The following is a 25,045-nucleotide window of genomic DNA, read 5'->3' on the forward strand; positions in this document are numbered from 1 at the left end:
AGGGTAATCAGTGACTCTCCATCACCGGGCAGATTCGGTTACTGGGTCCTCCCTTACCCCACATTCAGTGGAGAGCAGGAGGCCCTTCAGTGGGTGGGAACTGGGGGCAGAAGTGACGGTGAAGAGACGCTCCTTATTGAACAGTTCCAATAACTTCCAGTTATTTTCACGGTGTCCTTTTCTACTTTTGGTATTCAAAACTTATATATAACAGGAGTGTATCACAAAGTTATATGAATTATTCATTTTCAAATTATTTGACATAAAATCAAGTTTTGAAAGCTTAATTCTGGATATTCAATGGCACTTACCTCCTTTCTAATAAATACCAATCTCAATTTTGACATTTATTAAATTTTTTTTATTAATTCTCATTATTTTCACATTTTCATTATACGTTCTTCAAAACAAAGTAATGGCTTTACCACAATCCACACAAATCAACTGATATATTAACTCAGACCACAGGAATTTGCTCAAGTGGGAACAGCATCATCCAAGATGGGTAGGAGTCCATAAAAAAGGACCAGTCAAAAACAGAGAACATAACAGCTGAAATGAAGAATGCACTGGAAGGAAAAGCAGGAGGTTGGGTGAAGCAGAGGGTGGAATCGGCGATTTGGGAGACAAGCAGAAGATGGGTAGGGGTCACATGAACCACTCAGGTCTAACTCATCATAATTAGCATAAATTCATACTTGTCACAGAGCAAAGCCTAGTGAAAGGGACCCACACCTGTTCCCTGTAACCCTCCGTCCCTATGAAACATTTTATCACAACCAGAAACAAGTTATGTAGATCTAAAGTTAACCAAACATTTGTAAACCACAATTCTAATTTAATACTGACCAAGTTTTCTAGTCAATAGGTTATAGATGAAGTGGTTTATAATTTATAACTAGAATTTAAAACAAAAATCTATGAAAAGGTCCTTACGTAGTATTTCCTTTAATAGTGAAAGCCCATGTGAAGTCCCCATATGCCATCTAAGACTTTTAGCCTTTCCCTATTTGTTCCTTCCAACCATTATATTTTTTTCAGGTCATTTGAGACCTTTACCTTGCTGTCACACCTGTTTTTATTTTTCCATATTATTGTCTAATCTTTGTGCACACGCAAACACATTTTACAGTTAAATTCACAGTACTCGATATTTCGTTAGTATGTCTTTTAACAACTACATGCTTGCCATTTCCATATTATGAAATGTTTAATATTGCTGTGCATGACTGCCTAACTCCTCCTAATCTCCTAAAGCATAGCCTTATTATTGAACATGGAGGGCATTTTTTCACTTATTTCTGTTATTGAATACATTTTTACACATGAATTTTGTAGGTCTTTTACATGGTTTCCTTGGTATAGATTTCCAGGAGAGGAAAGGAAGACCAAAGCCTGAGAACCTTCTTATGGCTCTTTCTGTGCTCAGCTAGCTAATTATTTTACAGAAAGGACGGGCCGATGTACACTGCTCTAGGAGTCTGTGAGTGAACCCCTTTTATGTCTAGCTTTCATTTTTTCTCATAACAGATATCAATTAGTGTCTCATTATTAATTATCAGTGGGCCAGAACATTATTCTATATGTTTGTCCTACAGGATTACATGAGTTGACATTCATTCACATTCTTATACCAGCCTTCTATTCCCTTCTATTTTTAAAAGGTCCTTTTAATTGGCTGCTTGAGCCATGAACATAAATCCCTTAACCTGACCTAAATGCAGAAAGGCAATAAAAGCAAAATCAGCACAAACCTGCCGTGTCACCTTAGAGAACCGGGCTGTCACCAGAAGCACATTAACAGAAGAATAATCCTTTCAAGGGAAATACCTTCTGCTTAACCTACTCAGTCCCTAGACTTGAAGGAGGGAGAAAATGTATGACTGTGGATTTGAGGGCCGCGCTTCATTAGGAAGTTGTAAATTTTACTTTTAAATCACCAAGTAACTTTTCAACAAACACAGTGATCGGTCATTAATGATGAAACAGGTAAATGTAATTAAGCATCCGACTAAGGAGAGGAAAGCCTATGCAGGTCATTTATCACAATCAGCCTGATTTACAGGATGTTCATCGCTCACAGAAGATAAAGGGTATGGTAATTTGTATGCTGCATTTTCCCAAGCACTGGGTGGGGGACATGCCCCGTGTCACATGACATCACAGAGGAGGGCGACGCCACGGAGCACCCAGTGTTCAGGCGCCTGGGCTGTCCTGAGGTCCACAGCAGCGATGTAATTCAAGTCTGTTCGGACCGGCTTTTTGTAGATGGGGCAGGAGTAAAACCGAGGATCTCTTACAGCTACAAAAAAATCATAAAGGAAACAAACTTGTTGAATTTCCAATTTAAGTAACCCAAACAGTGCAGAGCCAAATGTGTGCATTTTGAAGGTCATTCCAAAAAGAGATGCGTTTGGCAAATGAGGGAAATTCTTCCTGAGGTCAGTCAATCCCTAGATGTGAGGCTACCACAGGTTTCCAGTGGATATGACAAGACCCCCAGGCATACTCAGGCTCTCCCCACTGGCTCTTACCCCACGTCCGTACCAATAACCCCTGCTCACGTAGCATGACCATGAGCCTGCCACTGCTTCCTCTCTGTCCTTTCTCCCTGTCAATTCGACACTGCCCTCCACCCTGTGGCCTTTACTTCTGGACCACGTCTTGTGCTCTCACCCCCTCTCTGTGTTTCCCTCATAGCTTGCCTTTGGCATGAGGCACCTGTCCCTTTTAATCAGATGTCCAGAAACAGTGCTCACTATTATTTCACTATTATTATTCCAAAATCCTGTCTCCAACCCTCTGTGCCACAGTCCAAATCACATTTGAAATCACAGGACAGGATGCTCCCCACTCCTGCAGGTGTGACTTCTCCATATTTGTAGAGAAATAAAAGTGGCTGGGAAGCAGAGAGTCATGGCAGAGCCCAGCTTCATGAGATTCAATCTGCCTTTGAAGTAGAGGATTACTTGGAGTATCCAAAGCCACACATGCCATGAGACACAACCTATGGATGGTCACCCTTCAGAGACCCTCTCTAATGTATTCACCCCTAACCAAAGACTCACTTTCTCTCCACCTTTGGAAGCCCCGTGATAAGGGACAGATTCAGGTCTTATGGGGCCATAAACATACAATCTGGGGAAAGGGGCTCTTTAAGAAAAAGAGTACAATTTACAAACATGTAAGTACACTTTGGAAGGAGCCTCTGCACTGAGTAGCCTTGGAGTTGAAGCTTCATTAGCTTCTTGTTAAGTCCACTCTGCCCAGAATAGTTTATCTGCACATCTTATAACATCCATCTCAGGAGGCAGTATATTATTTCCCCTTCTCTTCCAGATTATAAATTTCTTCAGGACAAAAGTTGTGTCTGCACCCATCCTTGTACCCCCTTGGAAGGCCAATAATATAAGTGACCCTTATATAACTAGTGAGATGAAAGCACATTTAACTAAAAGGGTAAGTATGCTTTGGTGAATTAGTGTTACAAACATGGGCACTGATACACAAAAATAGTAACTTTCTAACTGCAATGTTAGTATATCAAAGTGACTGAATTTATTTCCCCAAACTAACTTGCTCAATATTTAGCTTTTCCTAACATATTACAAAAGCAAGACACTGTCAGAAGTTAAAGTCTTATTTGTTAACCCAATAAAACCTTCAACCTGCTGTGCCATGTGTTTTTATATGTCCACTATAATTAATTTTATTGGAAGAAGTTAAACATTTGAATTTGATGGTATTATAGATATGTTTCAATATAAGATAAATATCCTAAAGTGATGATTCTTAACGAGGGGCAATTTTACCCTGGGGGAGGAAGATTAGCCAATATCTGGAGACATTTTTGGTTATCACAATTCGGGAGGTGCTACTGGCATCAAGTGGGTAAAGGCCAGGGATTCTGCTAACATCCTATAATGCATAGGGCAGCCCCTCACAACAAAATTCTCTGGACCAAAAATGTAAATAATACCACAGTTGAGAGACCCTGTTCTAAAACTGATATTTTTCAGTAATTTAAAACTATGTGTTTGTTTAATCACATGAAATTAATCACTAGAAACATTCTAAATTAATATAATGCCTAATTTTTAAGTCTAGGCATTATTTTTTAAATTACCATGGGAATATCATTAGTAATAATAATTAAGCAAATATATGAATATATGTGGATGACAGTAAATTCATAAAGTGCAGTCAATACTAACTCTACCAACTGATATACTTAAACCCTTTAATCCTAGGATCTGTAAACAGAACACGTGTATAATAACTTGTTCTTCTGTATGAAAATTTGACTAATGATCATTTTATAAATCTTGAAGTAAGCCACTGGAGTCTTACATTTGAACCAAATGATAATTATAATAATTACACTTTGGCAAGGATTTGACTACTGAGATTTTAATACCCGGGAAAATAGAATTGGAAAAATAGTATCCTTTTCAATAAGCAGGTAAAATTCTCTGAAATACTGATCCAATTTTATTTATGTTTAATTGCTTCAGAGCTGAAGGTGGCCATGCCAAGTCACAGCATGCAGCAAACTTCTGCAGCAGGATTAGAAGCCACGGAAAGTATGGTTTTATAGTGAAAGTGCTGACAGATGCTAAACAACAGATGATTCCAAACCATTACGCCTGGTTAGACAAATAACTTTGAAGGAAAAAATAAACATGCTATGTAGGTAGAACAAATTGGCTAAATATGTTTAAAGCCTTGGGGCTTCAGAAGGAGGAGCAGAGAGAGGCAGCTGTCTAAATTGGTGAGCTATAGGCTTTTAGGAACCTAAAGGCTTTAATAAAACACCTTGAGGGAATTTCATTTTCTAACTCGGTAATTTCCCTCTCTAGCCTACATTTTCCATCCAACTGTTATTACATCATATATTCCTTGCAATATCCAAGATAACCAAGTTCCATAGAGATCCCCTATGTAACCTTTAAATCATTCCTTTACTTAACCCCTCTTTTGCTAATAACATTTAGGATATTAAATAGTGCACTCATATATGATATGTGTTTTAATCTTTCAGGAAGCGCATGAGATAACAATAGCAGCAATAATAATAAAATTATTGATTGTGTGCTATATGCTGGACATCATCAGTGTTATTCTCTCAACAACCCCATTTTACAGATGAGAAAACTGGACAATAAGGAGGTGAGTTACCTGTCAGGGTCACAAAGCTGTAGGCAATATGACAAGAATCAATTCTCACCAGAACAGATCCAGAGCCTGCGCTTTTCATCTCATCAATAGCTGGGATTTACTATGTGTACGAATGTGCCTGTGTCTTTGCAGAAAGATGTGAACATGAACGGGAGATACTAGATACCTGACTTCAATTCCCAGATATCCAGGTGCCTGGCTCACTGTCTTCTACCTAAGAACACATAGCCCCACCAGTAGGCAGGGGAGGTGACCACCTTTAGCCTGAGGCAAGAGGGGAGGGAGGCCATCAGGAGTGAGAGCTCCCTTCAGCACAGGGCAGAGGTTTTTACTGTGCCTGCCTTACCACGTACGTAAGAAAAATAAACTCATGACTTCAAAATGCAAGGGAGTTCTCCTCATCTTCAATGTAGCCTTGACTTTCAAGCTCCATCCCAGATACCACAGAGACTGCCTAAATGCATAGTCTTAAGGAGTTCCTGAAGGTTTGCATCCATCCCACAAGAGGCAAATGGGTTCTCAAACCAGCTTTGGTAGGCGGGAATCACAGGCAAATTACATAATGTCTCTAAACCTTCATTTCCTCGTTTGCAAAATCGGCATGATGTATCTTACAGAGCTGTAGTAAAGATTAAGTAAGTTAATATATGTGAATACCTGGCATCATATAATGTCTGGAATTCAGTAGATGCCCAAGGTATTAGATTTCCACACTCTGCAGAATCATGTTCCCATGACTTGGACAGAGTTCCAGGTTTACGAGCTGAAAGTGGACTACATGCTGCGGGCTCAGGAGTCAGGAGCCCTCCACCTCCTGGTCACCATAGGGCTAGTCCCACGCCCGGCCCCACATCTGCAGTGTTAGATGCAGGGAGGAGTTCCAGGGCATTCTTAGAAAAATGTTTTCCCAAGAAGGAAATATCCTCATTAGCTGCAGGGACCCTGAGATCCTTCTCAGCCTACTTCATGACCAGAGGTACATGTAATCTTGCTTTGTTCCCCCAAAATGTTCTAATTGTGGTTTTCCCATCACATGGGCTACAGCACTGCAGTTCATTTATAAGCATCACTATCTATATAGTAAATCTGTAAGGAGATAGATCTTTCCTATATCTACCTCCTTTCAAATTCCTTTGAAAACAGAGGACCTGAGTTGTGTGGGTGTTTTTACCCTTTTGGTGAATTTAGTACTATTTGGGCAACTTTCCCATGATGTTCTAACAAGAAACATGAATAAAATAAATATTTGGGGATATATCTGTCCATTTTTAGAGTTCAAATAAATATCTAGACATCTTGTTGAAAACAAATAAACCAGTCTGGTATGTAAAATTCAATGATGAATTATTTAAACTGAAATTTGTTCTTCATATTAACATAAAAACAATCTGTTATAAAAATTTTAATTTTAAAACTGCACTTTTGTTGGACTTTGGCCATTAATAATGCTACACATCTTTATCTCAATTAGAACCCTTTCCAGTTATCAAAAGTGAACATTAGATTTATAGTATAAAAAGAACAACAAAATGTTAGCTTTTTTTTACCACTAAACAAGCACTTCTCCAACAAAATTAATTGGCAAAGTAAGTTTCCACTAATTTCTATTGAAACCAAAAAAAAAAAAGAATAGAGAACTAAAGTTTTTCTTTTCTTTCTTTCTGTTTTTTCATTTTTAGTGCTTTGAAATTAGTCGCTTTTCCTTTGTTTATTTTATTTCTTCCCTTACCTGCTGCTAACGAGCCTCACCACTGACTAATGCCCAGCAGGGCTACCACAGTGCTTCTAGAATAATCTGTTCTTAAATAAAGAATTGCCTGTATTATAAAATTATTACTTTATTACTACCATGCTGAGATGTTCAATGTCATATTGCAGTGGATTTTTACAGTTTAGTCACAAGAAATAAAAAAGTAACCCCTACCTCCATGTGAAAAGATCTTTCTTTCATTTTATAAGGAAAATATTTTCACATGTTGACGAGTTCCAATGATAATCAATGTTCTTTTAGCCAGAAATCATATTTTAGAAATTTGGCTTTGGTTGGTGGGCACACAGAGCAATATACAGGTCTTGTAACACAGAAACCCACACCTAAAACCTATATGCTCATATTAACCAATGTCACCCCAATAAATTTTTTAAAAAAACTTACTGTTGTTTTCTGCATAAATCCTTATGACAGGCATCAGCTCAAAGAGCACTTTCGGTTTGGACTCAATGAGCTTCATGTTCCTCTTGTCCCAGCCAGCACCCTCAAGATATAAGCCGTAGACATAGACGCCCTCTGTGGGAGGGGCAGAAATGTCATCTTTCATCCACTTGGTGACTTCATTGCAAAGCACCATATTGTCCAGAGCCCAGCCTTTGTTGGCCCGAGTTATCTCCTACCCCAGGCAAGAACAAAAGTAAAAGAGGAATTAGCATTAGAGGTTTCTATATGCAAAACATAAATGACAGCGCAGCCTTCAATTACTGTAATTCAATTTAAGTAGAATAGTATTTAAAGTTAAAAAGATTCTCTCAGAACCAATACATGTGTCACAAGTTAACTGCTTGTGTGTGTGTGTGTATATGTGCATGTGTGTGTATATATATATAATAAAAGATATATAATAAAATATAAAAATAACAAATATCACAATAACATATATATATATATATATATATATATATATATATATATATATATATAATAAAATATAAAAATAACAAATAAAGACTGAAATTCAAGCTAGCAGCCTGAGAACAAGTTGCTGGATTTATGTTCAGGACAGTGTAAGAGCTAGCATCCATAACAGAGATTCATTCTCCGTCTTATTATATTATTTAAAACTATAATGAAAGGAGAGAACATTATAGAGGAAAACTATAAGAACACAACAGGTGCATATCAGAGCTATTTATTACCTGTCGCATTGCAGTCAAAAATCCTTGGGGGTTAAAGAAGCCGGTCATCCAGAAGCAGTGGGGTCGGCCGTTGAAAACCCAGGAGGTAAACTGGCAGTTTCTTTCAATAAGTTCAGTAAACCAGAAACCCAATGTACTTGAAACCCACGACGCCTGAAATGCATACATTAAAACAATTAATACAGGTTTCATTTTGCTGTCTAACTAGCTATGTTCACAGAAAAAAAATGATGAAACACCAATTTCACTTTTAGAATTTAAAATCCCTAAGACATAATTCCCTTGGGGTTCTGAAAGTTAAGTTTTCAAATAATTCTTCCTCCTTAAGATATTTTGATGGAATCAGCTAATCATCACACAAATACCAGATAGAGAGCTCAGATGCTGTCCACAATGTCTACTGCCAATAGACTCGCCTTCCGCTTACAAACATATGCATCACCAATTCTGCTATAAAGTATTAAAACAATTGTATTAAAGCTAACAGGTTTCAACTATTTTTCTTAGGTTAAAATACATTATAAAACAGGGTCTCTCCTTACGTAAATGTGCTCATGGTCTAATCAACACTTTAAAATATATTCTGTGGATAATAACTCATAGAAGCCTTATCCATTTATAGTTTTTAACGAGGTGAACAACAATTATTTTCTGGAGATGTCCTTAGAATGTACTTTGATTTCCTCTGATGAAGATGCAGAAATGGAAACACAGGCCCCATTGGCACCAACAATTAATTTTCATTTATTGTTTAAAAAGACATTCAGGTCCTCATTTTACTTTTCCAAGTAGATTATTTCTTAAAACCACATCTGTCATTTAGCACAATTACCAACAGGTAATCAGTAAACACCCTTGTAATCCTGAGATATACCTATTCACATAGCTACAAACAAAGGAAGGGAGAATGTTTATCTTTGGTGTGACTTTTGATGTGTGTGTACCTCAGAACATTCTCTTCTGTGAAACTAGTCTCATGGGCTTTGAAGCCCAAGAGCTTGGATTTAAATTCTGATTCTTGGACTACTTAGGTGTGTGACTTGAGAAAAGATTTAACCTCTCCCAACCTCAAGTCCCTCATCTGCAAATTGATGGTAATAACATGTAAGACTTAAATGAAATAATGCATGTAAATTGCCCAGCAGAGCGCCCGATACGTGGGAGATGCTACATAATTTCCTTACTTATGTACAATCTAAAAATACTGGACTATAAGGGAATTAATCCCTGAGCAAAAGAACACTTTTAAGTAAACTACCCTTAGATGCTTTCCGCTTGCCAGTCACAGCTGTTCACGACAATAAAGCGATTAGGCAGGGCAAGAGCAGACTTAAACATACTTTTTGCCACTGAGCAGGAATTCTGGCATCAAACATGCAATTCAGCGCATCTCGAAGATTTTCACTCATGATGATGGTGCCGTCGATGGCAAGCTTCAGCTCGGTCAGGACGCTGCGGACCAGCGTGAGCACCCTTTGCATTCTGTCTATCTCCTGCCTCAGGAAAATGTTCATCGGCTGGAACGGGCCCATCTTTTGCAGCCTCTCTCTCACCTGCCATGGAGACAATCAGCACATGTTAAACATCAGAAAGCTATTAATGTTTACGTAATGGGAGCTTCTGAAAAGGCCCCAAACTTTACAATTCCATAAATAGCAAGCTTTTATTTTATTTTTTTCACTTCCAGAAAACAGAGAATAAGAAAGAAAGCATCTGTTAGATGATCAGCTAATTTTTCATCCCATGTGGAAGAGAACAGGTAGCCATTAATTCACAGAAAAATATAAAACACATGACCACAACCAGGCAGCCTTCTAAAGGGCAACAGCACTTGTTGGGAAATGCTCATATACTGCCAATTTAAGACTTTCAAACATACACATGGGTACACACAGACAGACACGTACACATACATGACCACTGTGCTGGCTGCCCTAAAAAACTATACTTGTATTTTCAAAGCTTTCTGTTTTCCATCAAAGCATCCATCCACCCACCCACCCACCCATTTCCATATTACAAGTATTTATTGAGAATCTTCTATGGGTCAGTCATTGTGCTCGGCTGAGCTGCTTTATCCTAGGGTAGCACTGACAAATTCAGCAAAAGGAGGCAGACGCTCCTAAACCCCATTACTTACCAGACTTATTTAATTATTACATTTTTAGAGATTTTTAATGCTTCATAATATTTTAACCACTGCTAGGCATGAATGACCTGTTTCCTGATGCTGTAATGAAAGGTGTTTATGAAAGCTGATTACAGTCTTGATTTTCTCCAAGCAAGCAACCAGTTTCTTCCTGGGGAAATTATTCCCTTGGCGACTGGTCCTTGAGCTCAGTCTATAGTACTAGCAGCCAGAATGGCCAGAATGGCCCACTTCGTGGAAAGTAATAAGATGCTAAAGAAACAAAATCCTGCAGGTTTCCTATTGGAAAAAGGGCAATATATGAAGAAATATGGTGGCCCCATGACAAAAGTATCACACGTTTAGTCCAGGTCATCTCTTAAGACAATATGGAAAATAAGTACTTACTTTTGCTTTTATCAAAAGTTTTAAAATGTTATCTGGGTAAACCTTTTGACAATTGGCTCAAATGTCTAAAAAAGTTAACTTTAATAAACATAAAATTGCTTAGAAATTAGTTGCATATTAAAAAGACATTAATTTTTGAAACCCATGAGATGAGGCTGCAGAGAGTTAATGAAAAAAATACAGGTTCCTGCCCAGCCAGGCGTGGCTCAGAGGTTGAGCATCGACCTGGGATCCAGGGGATCGCAGTTCTATTTCGAGTCAGGGCACATGCCCGGGTTGCAGGCTCGATCCCCAGTCGGGGGCGTGCAGGAGGCAGCCGATCAATGACTCTCATCATTGATGTTTCTCTCTCTCTCTCCCCCTTCCTCTCTCTGAAATCAATAAGGACATATTTTTTAAAAAAAAAAAAAAGGAAAGAAGGAAAAGAGAAACTTACTTAAAAAAAAAATACAGGTTCCCTGAAATTAAGATAGCCTGAATTTTAAGGTGTACATTAAATTACACAACATTTTTTCAACAATTGGGTGCTAAACTCTAAGAATACATTACTTTCCTCCAAACAACAATGTGACATACCTCAAGGCAAAGTTCTAGAAAAGGAATCCTAACCCATCAGTATACACTTGCAATTTTATGATGAACGTTAACATTCACATCAAGTTTCCTTATCATTTATACTTTGAAATAATCACATTTATAGATTCAAAAACTTTTCTTGGTTTTACAGGAAGTGAGTTTTTTAAATAATTTTTTTTATTTCAGAAAAATTATGGGTGTGCTCCTTCCTCATTCCCCCAACCAGACACATCCACAGGTGACATTTCTTTTTTCTTCTTTTTTCTTTATATTATTTTTTTATCACCATTTATCCCCTGCATGCTCTCTTCCACCTCCACCCACAGCTGACATTTGACAGGATTTAAACTCACTTCAAACGGGCTATAGTCAGGGGGCAGCTTTTCCAGCATGTCATCGGCCAGCCGTGCCACCACTGCCTCCCGGGTCTCATCGCCGCCCCCAGAGCTGTCCTTGGGCTGGACGCCCAGGATGGTGTCCAGCACGTCCTTGGCCAGCTTGCTCTGGTAGGTGATGTCGGCATTGGGGTGCAGCCCAAAGACCTCGGGGCTGTCGTAGGTGGGCAAACTCTGAACAACAAGGATCCCAGTAAGCAGGCTGCTGACATAGTACCAGTTAAATTATACTATCTTAGGAAAGAAATGTGTTTTTATTAGGATAAGCATTGATAAGAGATGTCTTAGTTGTGTCAGGCCACTATCTCAATAATCCTCCAGAAAAAAATCAAAGTTGCCTTGAAAAAGAATTAACACTGAGAAACATAATCGGCCCATGGTACGTTAAGCCTGCAACTCCAGCAAATTTAATCAAAGAGATTCTGTCTTGTTTTATAATATGTAAGGAAGAAGGGGAGCTATGGATTGGTGTTTTGTTTTCTGAAGGTCCTATCTAATTCAAGCCAGTTGTTTAAATGAATGTTGAATAACTAATGGTTACTATGTTTTTAAGATACCAGAAAGTGACAGTATTAGCAACTGGGGCCCAAATAAAGGAATTCTATTCTCCTGGGGAGAAAGAGACTAGAAGGGACAAATATTGAGAGAGCAAGAGTCAGCAAGGAAAACAGACAGCAAGAGACGGAGAGCAAATGACAGATGCAAAACAGCTATTTGAAAAACAAAACATTAACCTGTAACTTGACATATATTTCTACGTGTGAACTGTATCCTGTTTTACTGTAGACTTATTTATATTCTCCCCTCCTTTCTACTCCCTTATTTTATTTCTTTAACATAATGTCTTCTTATGAGAGGCCTCAAGTTCGTTGTGAAATGAGATGTATATAAATAAATATATGTAGAGGCACGTCTAAATTTATACCTTCATAGGCATTTTCTTATTCAGTGCCAATGATTTAAAGACACATATAGTATAATTAAGACACATATATTTGTTGATTTGAATTACTAAAAGTATAAAGGTAGAAATATATAATAAACTCATCACATTTATTTATCACAGAACCTCTAAATAAACTAATAAATTTAGACCTTTGGGGCTGTTGTGCTTTAGTTTGTTCACTCTGAGATAAATCTTAGAGGCAAAAGAGATTGCTAAATAATGACCTAATTAATTCAAGGTATAGAGACAGAAAATGTAGTTACTTGAAACACAAATCCATTTTCTTCCCCAAATTTCCTGTCAAAATCTTCCTTATTCTTTCTTAGAGCAGTGTTTCTCAATCAGGGGTGATTTTGCCCCCCAGGGGACATTTGGCAATGTCTGGAGACATTTTTTGGCTGTCACAACTACGTGGGGATGCTACTGACATCTAGTTTGGAGAGGCCAGGGTTGTTGCTCACCCCCAGGACAGCCCTCCATCACCTCCCCGACCACAAAGAAGTACCTGACCCTGAATGAGGAAGCTCTCTACCTGTGGTCCCCTGAACACACTCGTACACTGTCCATCAGGCCAGGATTAAGGAGCAGATGTCACAAAATAAGGCAAGTGGATTGAAAAATAAACCAGACTGAGTCCAGAGGCTACCTCTGCCCTATTAGCACAGGTAACTGAAGTCTCATAGGTAGGGGCTCCAGGGAACTGGTGTAGGTTTCCCAGTTCTAATCTGCTCAATCTATCACCTCCACAAAGAATATTCTTCACTAAAGCATTAAAAAAAATAGATGGAGGAAATTCATACAAAACACATCAAATATATATATATATATATGTGTATATATATATATATATGCATTTTAATCCTTAAGTAAAATATAAACATATGAAGAAAACATCTATGGTGGAAGGTTCAATATGCATCACCTTTAAAATTTATACCGAAGGAGGTATATACAGTGTAAATAAAAAACCAAAAGGTCAAATGCCGGGGATACTGGCCCTAAACATAAAACTCTGACACTGACAAACCTGGATGTAGTGAAGATAGTTATCCACTGTGGTGCACTTTGGAATATGGTATCCTTGGTAAAAGCTGAAATCTGGTGCAAACATATTTTCACTGAACCAAACCTTAGCAAATGTGTTCAACAACCTCTTATCGTAGTCATTGGTGACTCTGCCTCCATACTGAATCTCGCCTATCATGTAGCGGACGGTGGACCAGGAGACACCCTGGAAAAAAATTGCAGAATAATTGTAGAGAACTGACTACTGCCTCATCCTCACCTTCCCCACCAAGTAGCATCCATGTGTTCATTGTCATCAATGTCATTCATTCATTCGTCATCAGTAATGTGAAAAGGGCAGAAAGAAAATTAATTAGGCAAACAAAAGTGATTATTCGAAGCTCATCTTTATGACTTGAAATAGACTCTGCATTTCATATTTTAATTTCAAAAGAAAAATAAGGTTTTTTGTTGTTCTTTTTTTAGAATATTAGGGCAGTTCTTTAAAAAGCACACACTTCAAAAGGAATCTATAATTCATTTTCATTTTTTAAGATTTTTAAAAAACAAGTTTCCCCACCCATTCCCCATCTCTCTAAAAGACTGTTAGGTTGTCTTATATGTAATGTCAACTTGACTTTGAGAAATTAAGAGATAATCAAAATTTGTTTATTTTTTAGCTGAAATCAAGAGGCAAGTGTGACTGACCCAAGTTGCTATGAATTAAAAATAACTTTGCAAGCACAGAAAATCATCACTCTTACAAGATTGACTCCAAAGCTGGGACGGGGGCGGGGAGGTCACGTTAGCTTGAGGACCCACCATCACCAGTGGCATGAAGCAGCTCGCACACAGTACCTTTTTGATATCCATGTCATCCAAGTGGTTCTGGATGAACTGCACGGTGGCATTAAAGTCCGCTTGATTAAATTCATAAGGGATGTTCCAGCCCAGGGGACCAAACTTCCGCCTCTCCTGGACTGTGGAGTGCAGGAAGGCCACGGCGTAGAGCATGGGCTTCCACTGGGCCACCGCGCTCACATCCAGCAGGTCTTGGCTCACACCTTGTGGTCAGCCGGGAGAAAGCCTGTATCATCTCTCAAACATCTTTATTTTCTATTACTTTTTATAGGTTATTAATTTTCTTTGTAAATTCCTAACACTTAACTCACTTATCTTGAATTATTTTTTATCACATTCATATGGCAACTATAATTGAATTTTGGGTATTCAGAGGGCATTTCTCTCTGAAAAATCTGCAAAGAGATTTGAGGGGAGGAGGGGCTCACTGACATGGATCAAATTTCTCCCAATCTAACAAGCTAATGTGGGGATAAAACAGAAGTGGAAGAACCATGGCAGTAAAATAAACACTGCCACTATTACTACAACCACCACCACATAATAATAATGATAATAATAATAAAATTTACATTACTGTTATTTGGAGCATGTACATACACTATTTTAATTAATATTAAATTGTTAATACTGTATATAGAAACCCATTGCAACCTGAATATATTCTCAAAATAATAATTATGATTATTATATATGTATTTATATTACATATATAAAATCATGTTTTTTCATTTGGTAATCTAACCTTTCCACATCCACTTTATCTCCACATTAGCTTATAAATTGGCAAGAATCTGAGTCTTGTTAGCAAGTCCAAAAAAAACTTTGTAGATTTTTCAGATTGATATAGAGTTATTATATTCATTGTTATTATTAAGTACACTGTACTCCATCATCATAGATAGATTTTATTGTCCCTATTTTACATATGAGAACATTGAAACTCTGGTTGTTTGAGTGACTAACATCCAAGAGAACAAAGCATTTTGTTCAGGGAGGGCCAGAAACAGGATTTCTGATCCCAACATCAAGGTTCTTTCCATGACCATGAGTCCAGATAGGAAACTATGAAGTAGAGGAAGCAATGGCCAAGAGAATACTCTCGGTTCTGGTTTTGAATGGAAGGCATCTTGGTTGGGTTCTGCTGCTTTGGTTTGATTTCTAACTTAGCTACCATTCTGACATGCTGACATGTGGCTTCACGAAATGAAGACAGGCCATATCCTTAACTCAGCCTCTCCTCCTGGAAGAGGTTGCTGTCCTACTTCAGAGTTGGAACATAAAGACCATAAATAACAAAAATATCAAATTTAGATATTAACATAAAAAGGTAAGTGTGCAGAGAACAGTACAGGCCAAAGTAGAGCAATACTGGAAAAATAGGAAAAATATAAGGTGGGAAATTCTGAGCTCTGCTGCCTAACGTTCCACAAGGACCATGACAAAGGGGCCACTGCTCCTCAGCATGTTAAATAGTAGTGCTGTTTGCTATAACTATATCCTAGCTGATTCTGTTTTTACAATTTAAGAAAACAATCTAAGTACAAGAACTCCAATAAACTTGGAAGTATTCCTCCACTCACCACCATATGTTCTTTTCAGTCCTGCCCGGAGGCCCTGCGGAGGCTCATTGGCAAACTTAATGGACATCTGAAGGAGTGTAATGGGAAACTGCCTGTGAACCTCAGTGGTCATCCATAGGCGGAAGGCATCATGTACCATCTCAGTTTCTGTAACCATGTCCATGAGCTCATCCATGAAATCGAGTCCCAGATGGCAGTTCTGCAGAAGTGCCCATCCTCCCTGAGTCAACAACAGCGAATGGAAATTAGGTTATTTTGCATTTTGCCCAGAGATTTAAATTAGTACATTCTTTAAAAATTAAGTAATTAAAATTTAACAGAGTCCGGCCGGCGTGGCTCAGTGGTTGAGCATCAACTTAGGATCCAGGAGATCATAGTTTGTTTCCCGGTCAGGGCACATGCCCCAGTTGTGGGCTCGATCCCCAGCAGGGGGCGTGCAGGAGGCAGCCGATCAATGACTCTCATCATTGATGTTTCTATCTCTCTCTCCCTCTCCCTTTCTCTCTCTCTCTGAAATCAATAAAGATATATTTTTAAAAAAATTAAACAGAAAAGCACACTAACCACATTAAATTAATCTAGGTCAAACCTAAGGATGCAATAATGTTTCACTGAGGCAGCTATATCTTTCCTTGTTCCATGTATTGGTCCCACACACAGCATGCCAACTGTAATAATAAATGGTAGGAGTCATGAAAATAACCAAAGTGAGGTATCAAAAGAGATAACAGCACTTGCAAGTAAAGATGGTTGATTGAAAATGTCCACTTAGCTTGACTCTCTCCCCAAATTCCATGAAAACTACAGTGAAGGGACTTTTTTAAAGGCATGAACTCTAAGGGCAAAATCAGTGAGGGTGAAGACAGTATCAGGAACATTTAACATGAACTCGAGAAAGCAGAATCCTCAACCGACACCCAGGGACAGCTGAGATGTAACCTGATCCATACCACGTAACTTCCAAAGCACTCAAGAATAGGTGTCAAGAGGTCCCTCTGGAAGTCGGGGAAGAAGATGCGCTAACACAAGAAGGTTGAAAGTCCAGCCCCCGACATGTTCCTGCCCCACCCAAAGAAAGGAGGAAAGCCGGTTTTCTTTAAAAGGCAAACAGGCTGCATTTGGACTGGGGGACATCAGCGAGTTAAGGGAATAGGAACCTTGCTAAAAACAGGTGAAATTTAGCCACTGATTTTGAGACCCACCCCTCCTGTCTTCCACTGACATCCCAGAATACTGGTGGCTGGGCAAATACACTCTAGAAGATGGAAGAACCTTCTCTGGGGAATTTTACCATTCTAAGCAAGAGTCTGGGAAATTAAGTTATATATTTTTCTTAAATTATTCTTTGAGCATAAGAATATTCCTTGTATAAAGCAATGCAGGCAATATTTTAGGTCATGTGGTAATAATGGATTGAATATCTCATCTATAGAATATTTTAGCTAATATTACCTACAGTATCCAAATCATAGTCCTGAGTTGTTTTCTTGACTCAGTAACTTAGGATCATTTAGTTCTGACTAGTGTAACCTGAGTTATTTCTCTTTCTAAGAAACAAACCAATCCCTTGCTCTAAAATCTGAGTACCTGCATATATAGTCGATCCTTTTGGAATTTGACACAGTCCTTTATATTTCCTTCAGAAGCATGTAGCATGTACTGAACAAACTATTTTATCTTTGAAAAATTTAATTGACACTGTCCACTGATTCCAAACAAAAAGAAATGAAATATAAAGCTTCTTAGATGAGAACTTCAGTGCTTCAATGTTCACCCACAGAATCCCACAGCCAGGGTGCTCCTCTGGATTGCTGCATTCTGCAGTAAATGTCTTGCATTCTTACGGATCATTCAGTTTGCTGCTATTGGGGAATTGGTTCATTCTGTCATATTGCTTCAAACCTTTCTTACAAAACTTCTAAAAAGTTATTGTCTCTGATAAGTTATAGTCATGCTAATAATAAATACTTTTTTATTTTACTTTAAACTACTAAACAAAACATGGATAAAGGCTAAAAATATTCCATTTAAATTCTAATTTAGTTGCCTGAAACTATATTATTAATTACACAATTATATATTTTAATTCAAGAGTGCCTTGTTAATATTAGTGTTCTTGTTCTAACTACAGGGATATGCAGAGGGAGGAAAAAAGACAGTAGAGAGGAGGGAGGGAAGAAAAGAAAGAGACCAGGATCAAGGCCTACCAAGCCCTCATGTCAGGCCAGACATGGGATTCTGAAATAGAGATAAATTTTTTTCATCTCCAGAAACACTTCAATCAGACCCCTTCAGCCTTCCCCCTCCCCACTGCAAACTAAGGTCATTAAACATAGCACAACCCACGTGAAGGGCCCCTCTGTTTCACCAAAGCTGGGAGTAGGGCACAGCTTCGGGGTAAACACAGAGGTTGTAAAACCCAGTGGGCTCAGTTCTAGACCAGGCTCAGTTCTAGATGCAGCACAGTGGTAAGGTTCTAGATTCAGCGGCCGGGACCTAGAACCCAGTGGTTTCATGGTGGGCCCGGCGGCTGGGGGCTGAAAGGGAAGGAAGCCCATCCTGCCTCAGCAGGGGGAGTCCCTGGAAGGCACAGAAGGAGTCTTGAGATACGGGGGATAGTCAGACTCAGGGAAAGAAGAGTAGGGTCTGGTCCAAGAAAGGCCAGAAAGGGATCTAAACTAAGACTGCATGTCCTCCAGGAGGAACGAGAAGCCAGGTAGTTCTGCACCACTACCTTGCTTAGCCAAAGTGTGGAGGGAGAGGAGAGCAGGGGTGGAGGAATCCTCCAGGCTGCGCTGGACACCCCAGAGAGGGCTAGACCACAGTAAACACATGAGCGCTTATCCTGGTGCTAAGTTCTAGAAATGAAATGGAGGAGCTTCAGCATCCTGTTAACTTAAGTCCTTGAAATTGTCCCAACTCTGGACTTAACTGTCCCTTTACCAGGGTCATCATGTGGTTACCAGCGTTTGGTGGCTCCCAGGCCAGGCCTGAGGAGTCATGCTCTGCATGCTGTAGAATTTGCAGTCTACAAAGGGCTTTAGGAGCCTCGCCTGGAAAGCTATAGGCTAGGTTTCCTAGAACCTCAGGCACCACTGCAGGGTGATGGCAGATTCCTGGCCTGTGGGATCTGGGCCAGGCCTGGAGGACTCCACTGTGCATTCTGGAACTCAAGAAAGGCACTGGTGTTGTAGATTCTGGAATGTTGAGGATTCCAAGAGTAGAGCTGGAGGGGCTGGAGTGTATAGCAGAGGGGGCAGGGCTGTGCACCCCACAGAGGGTTTGGGATCTGGAGTGGGGTTTAGCATAATGCAAGCTGGTTAGGAAATAAAATGTTCAGTTTGGTAAGTTTTCCGTAAGTCAAGGCTCAGCAGAAAAAGTTCAAAATTGTATCTGTTTTTCCATGAAATTTTTCTAATAAATATACTTCTACTATTTAGTAAACTGCATGTGGTATGTAAATTTAAACTCCTAACAAGTGATATGTTCTTTTCTGTCACTGTTACTCTATAGCCTGTAATATCAACAACACAACACAAAAGTAGACATTTGGCCTCACGTTTGCCATGGTCTGCTGCAAGAGCTTGCGAGCATGGACCTCCTGGCCCTGGCCCATGGACACGTAACGGGTTTCTATTTTTAATCTCTTCCCCAAGGCGATGATGGAGTCTGTGGGATCTGAGCCCATAGACAGGAGACAGATGAGTGGTGTCCGTGGATCAGATTCTTCCCACGTCTTTTCCAAGTCCAGGACGACCCCTTCGGCATAGTTTTCTCCCATGGAGTCCATGATGTACTTGCGGGCCTGCCAAACACAGTACACGAGTCACCAAAACTAGTTCTAACTCCTTCACGTGTACAATGCAGGGTGGTTTCCAAAATTTATTTGTGTAGATTATCACAGTGATGTCCACAGTGACCCTGCCAGTTAAATTCTATATTTTACATTTTTTCATTTGGTAATCTTCTTTTACTGCTGACATCCCTCCACATCTATTTTAACCTCAAATTACCTTATAAAGCAGCAGGAATTTGAGCATTAGCAACTCCACAAAAAAACTCTTTGTATGTGTTCAGGTTGATATGCAATCATTATTAACTTCATTATTATTATTAAATACGCTATTTTGATTAAAATTATTCCAATCATCCTGGATAGATTTTACTGTCCCTTTTACATATGAGAAAATTAAAACTCTAACACGGCATCATTTTTACAACAAGGCAACTGAATATTCCTTGATGTGAGCAGTTATACTCAGACAAAACGCTGAGAAGCCTGATGCTGCCTATGAGGAATGGGGATTGAATATGTCTACACTGCAGATCTTCTATTATGCTTCCCAAAAAGGTATCTGATTTACTATCACAAAAGGAATCTAATCCAAGAATATAAACTTTGGAGGAGAGAACATTTTTCCAGAGGGAACTTCTAGACCTGGTTTAAGACTTGTGTGTTCCCATAAGGGCCATGGGAAGTCACTAAGGCAAGGGCATAATCATATTTCCATTTCTTCTAGAATATGCAGGATGGACTAGAGTAAACAAGAATGACTATAGGAGACCAGTTAGGAATCATGGCTGTCATCAGTCTCTGGATGTCAGAAGCCAGGATGCAGGTACAAAGGAGCATGGAAGACTTAAATTTCAGCTAAATAAAGTGTTATATGAAAAAAATAAAAATCATAAAATGGAAGGAAAAAGAGAGAGAGAAAGGAACTACTTGAACCTTCTACACTGCCCTTAAATGAGGCAACTGTTTGACAATTCATTTGGGCAGAATAAAAGTAATGAAGTTGAGAAGAACAGCTGAAGGAAGTGTGACTTCAGTGTCCTGAGTTGGAAAATTCCTTTTTTTTTTTCTCAATAAACCATCAAATCTCGTTGTTTCATTATGGCACAGTACCTAAGCGGGCGTGGGGATGGTTACTCCGTAAGTTTTAACGCTCCCTCTGGAGAGTGAAGGGGACCGTTTCCTACATCCTATTACAAACCCTGCCTGTCGCCACCCATTCGTCCTACTTGGAGGAGCCCTTGAATCAACCTGTGCTGAATAGCAGCGCTCACCTTTTAATCCTGAAGGCAAAACACGATGAGTCTTTCTAGTGAGTAAATTTCCACAGTGGTAGGACAACAGATTAAAGGTCTTTAAAAAGACGGATCTTTTGGAGGTAGGATTCACATTTAAACCATACGTAAAATATATACAATTTAAAAAATTTTAGGTCAACTTCCTTCCTTGCATGGAGAGTTGTAACACTTTCTGGGGAAGCGGCTACAGGTTTGGGAATGCTGAGCTTGCCCGCTAGTCTCTCTCCTCCCTAAAACTTCACATTATTCCTACTTAGGGGACATTGTTTTACTACTAGCAAAACAGAGCAGCTATGTCATTTTTGAGTTAACATAAAAATGATACAGAAGAATATGACATTACCTTTATGTTATACCTATATGCTAACCTTAAAAACATTCACTCTTGCTGGACCATTTGGGCCAAAGAAGGTTATTAAGTCGCTTAGCCTAAGTGTACACCTCGGTGCATTTACTTGCTGTTGACTTTTCCACTTTTATATTCTATTGCTATAAAAACATATGGAAGCCTACAAAAAATTTTCATTGAGATTAACATTTATTTTAAATGTCTTTAACTTGAAAAAGACATTCTCCTTAAAAATATTCTTTGATTTTTTTTTTTTTTTTAATTGGGACTTTTCACCTGGGCAATGGTTCTGTCAGGACACCAGGATCTAATAAGAAGAAGGCGTCTAAAGCAGTCAAGAGATTTATCATAGGCATTTGGAAGAGGTTCCTCCTCGGGGTTTTCCTTATCAAACCAAATTTTCCACATTTTCTCATGTCTGGATATCTGAAAATACAAGGAGATAAGAAATGTGTCACACCATGGAAAAATCTTATAGGTCACAGATATGTTTCACTGAATTTCCTGGCCATTCCAGACATGTGTGAAAGATATCCCTTGATTTTATATATATTCTAGTGCCCAAAAGTTTGAAAATTAACAATCAAATGCAATTTGCTCTAACGTCACTCTGTCTTAACACCAGCCTATAGCTAGCTTCCGAAGTACACAGTCCTGGGTTGTTTAATTTTTTTTTATGCCTTTGTGGTAAAGAAATCAATGGAAACTCATTTTCATTATTTTAAGGAAATCTGATTTGCTCTATGAAATCTTCTCATGATGAAGAACCAAGTTTCATGCATTTATGTTTCCTTATTTCCCAGGGCCACTCTAGGAACCAAAAAAAAAAAAAGGGTATTTAATACATTTTTTTTTAATTGAATGAAGTTTTTTGGCCAATACACTATTAATTAGAGTAATTAGAAATATACCATTTAATATCAAATAAATAGACACTAGCTTCCTTTAGGCAACTGATAAGGAGGAAAAGAACACAGTCCGTTATCCTTTGATGCTTAAAAAAAATCAAAGAAAGAAGAACATTGCATAAGCTAGCATCTCAAAAACAGAATAAACAACATCTACAGATAAACATAATCTTATGTTCTCTGGTATATTCGCTTTGATTAAATACCAAATGTTATTTCTTAGTGGTCTAATTTTAAAAAAAGAAACCTTCCAGGTTTGTATTTAGAAAGTATCATGTATAAATAAAAAATAGAAGTCATGGAAGACTATATAATGTGGATAAATTCCAGGTATAAAATATAATCTCCAGAAGGTAACAACTGCCATGTCCAGGTAAGGTCACTAGGAGTCATCCTGTGGGGGAATAAGCTAGAGTGCATTAAAGTCTCCCAAATGACAGTTATTTAACCCAAAAGAATGGTTAGTATCCTAATTCATGATAATCATCAGTTGTAAGCCAAGACATAAAAACATAACAGAACTTAAGCTTCTGGTCAATTTAAACTGGGAAAGTCAAAAAAGAAGCTTAGGAAATTTTCTGGTTAAAAAAAAAATTTTTTTTAAGTCCTCAACTTAGAGCTGAATAAAGCCAGTTTGCTGTCAATGTGATTTCTCTCTGGTCATCTAATTTTCAAAAACCTGTCTCCTGGCCTGTCCCAATTCAGTTCTCTATACTCAACTTCCACGATCCCAATATATACACAATTCATCAGCAACTGGCTGATGATGAAAGGACGGTAACTTCTAAAGAGAAGAGGCCAAGTGTCTGCCCAGATGCCTAGCTAAGGCAATATAACAGGAGAGGCAGAGGAAGAAGGATGAGACTATTTAGCATCGAGAGGCAGGCTGCTCATATTTCTTTTCATATTTAATCTCTAGAAAGAAGGCAAAACCACTTAAGTATACCTAATTATTGCACCTAATTGAATCTATCAGTTTCTCTACTTGTGGATCTCCAATTGATGATACTGACACATGGCGCAGGACAGCATTAGTCACACTTCCTGGGCAAACAATTTCTTACCACAAGACCAGACTGCAATGGGTGGCGGATGCTTTATCAGAGTGCAAGTGAGCTGTGAGGAAGGTCAGACCCAGGCCATACATTTGAAGACTGTGAATATTAAGAAATCTCTCTCTTCCATGAATATTGTAGCTGGTGATAAATTAGGAAGCTGCTCACTGCGACATTATCCTAAGTTTATTCGAAGCACAGGTTACCTGATCAAGGATATCTGAAAACTGTCTCAGTTTGCTGAGTTCCACCAAGTTCAGCCAGGTCATGTCCAGGATCCATTTAGATGGTTTAGGAGGACAAGCTTTAAGATCCAATGAGGCACCACCTTTAAAATTAAACAAATGACATTTCCAGACTTTCCTTCTTTATTATAAAACAATCTATAAAAACTTTTGCTTAAACTATTTTAATTTCAATTATTTTACTGCCTTGACATTTTTAAGCTCAGAAATATAAATCATGGTGATGAACAAGATTTAAAATTTAATGAAGGAATAGATGATTTCACAAAAACCCATTTAAGATTCAGTGATATAACTTTGGAGCCAGGCAGATGCTGGATTCTGCCCTAGCTCCAGCTGGCCAAGATCTGGAACAAGCCAGCTAACCTGTCTGGGTCTTATTTTCAAATATATAAAATGGAAATAATGGACCCTGGGTGTCGTGATAATGACAGAATGACAGAAAACATATGTGTAAAGCACACAAAACAGGATCAAGGACAAAGCCGAGGCTCACAAAATGAGCAGTTCTTGTCAATATTAAGAACTACCCAATGATGACACAAGCTCATTTTAAGGAGAGAATTTATCTAGAAATGTCAGTAGCACTACATGTGTTTGAAATGTTGTCTTCTATGAATCAGTATATTATTTACATCCATTTTGAGAATACCCCTAGGGCCCTGTGCTGTATCATTTGTGTTTGGCCAATCTAACCACAACAAGCATTTCCATTGGGTACTGACTCCTATCTCTTTGCTGATGATTTACCTAAGCCCATGTAACTCTTGTAACTCTCACAGCATCATAAAACAAATGAAACCTTAAAAAATGTTATTGTGACACACCTCAGAAAAACTATATGTGTGGGCAATCATATTTTAAGTAAAAGAAAGAGTTAGTGAGTCTTCTATGATTTAAAATATACTGTTTAATAAATAACCTCTATTAAAGCGTTTCAGGGAAAATATACTCTAACCATAACTCTTAAAAGGATATAACCAATGCATTTGGCTACCTTTAAAATAATTCTGTGAACAGAGTAGGCCATAAACAAATAATTACTTTTAAGATATTTATTGAGCCATTCTCTACTTTATCCAGGCACCATGTACCCAACTAAATTGCTCTCTTTTGCCAAATTCATCTTAGTATATTTTCAACAAGGTAAGTGTGGCCTTGAAGCCATTCCAAAGAAAAGATAAGCTCATAAAATCGAAACGGATTGTTTTAACATCAGTGAGCAGTTAAAGACCTAAGGACAATGCTTTTATGTTAAAAAACATCACACCAATTTCCATGAAAACTGTCCATCTTCCAACAAACGAAAAGAATAAGGCATTTACCAGAGGGTTTGGGAGAAGTAATTCACGGAAAAGAAAGGGCATTCCTTGCAGCCAAGGCATTATTCACTGTTTAATACAGGTT

The 25,045-nt window shown here is 38.5% G+C and overlaps 1 protein-coding gene across 1 annotated transcript in view; it reads right to left on the reverse strand.

Annotated features, from left to right (window-relative positions):
* Positions 1-342: 342 nt before the first annotated feature.
* Positions 343-25,045, reverse strand: part of DNAH5 (dynein axonemal heavy chain 5) — a 165,414-nt gene continuing 140,711 nt past the window's right edge. The window contains exons 69-79 of the mRNA XM_081133505.1: positions 23,600-23,721; positions 21,707-21,856; positions 19,550-19,795; positions 15,991-16,210; positions 14,405-14,610; positions 13,569-13,772; positions 11,554-11,769; positions 9,429-9,641; positions 8,089-8,241; positions 7,334-7,565; positions 343-2,302 (exon numbers count right to left, since the gene is read on the reverse strand). Coding sequence (XP_080989631.1) covers positions 2,151-2,302; positions 7,334-7,565; positions 8,089-8,241; positions 9,429-9,641; positions 11,554-11,769; positions 13,569-13,772; positions 14,405-14,610; positions 15,991-16,210; positions 19,550-19,795; positions 21,707-21,856; positions 23,600-23,721 — 2,114 coding nt within the window. The 3' untranslated portion in view covers positions 343-2,150. The remainder of the gene's footprint in view (positions 2,303-7,333; positions 7,566-8,088; positions 8,242-9,428; positions 9,642-11,553; positions 11,770-13,568; positions 13,773-14,404; positions 14,611-15,990; positions 16,211-19,549; positions 19,796-21,706; positions 21,857-23,599; positions 23,722-25,045) is intronic.

Source organism: Miniopterus schreibersii, assembly GCF_964146895.1.
Source record: "Miniopterus schreibersii genome assembly, chromosome: 3".
NCBI lineage: Eukaryota > Metazoa > Chordata > Mammalia > Chiroptera > Miniopteridae > Miniopterus > Miniopterus schreibersii.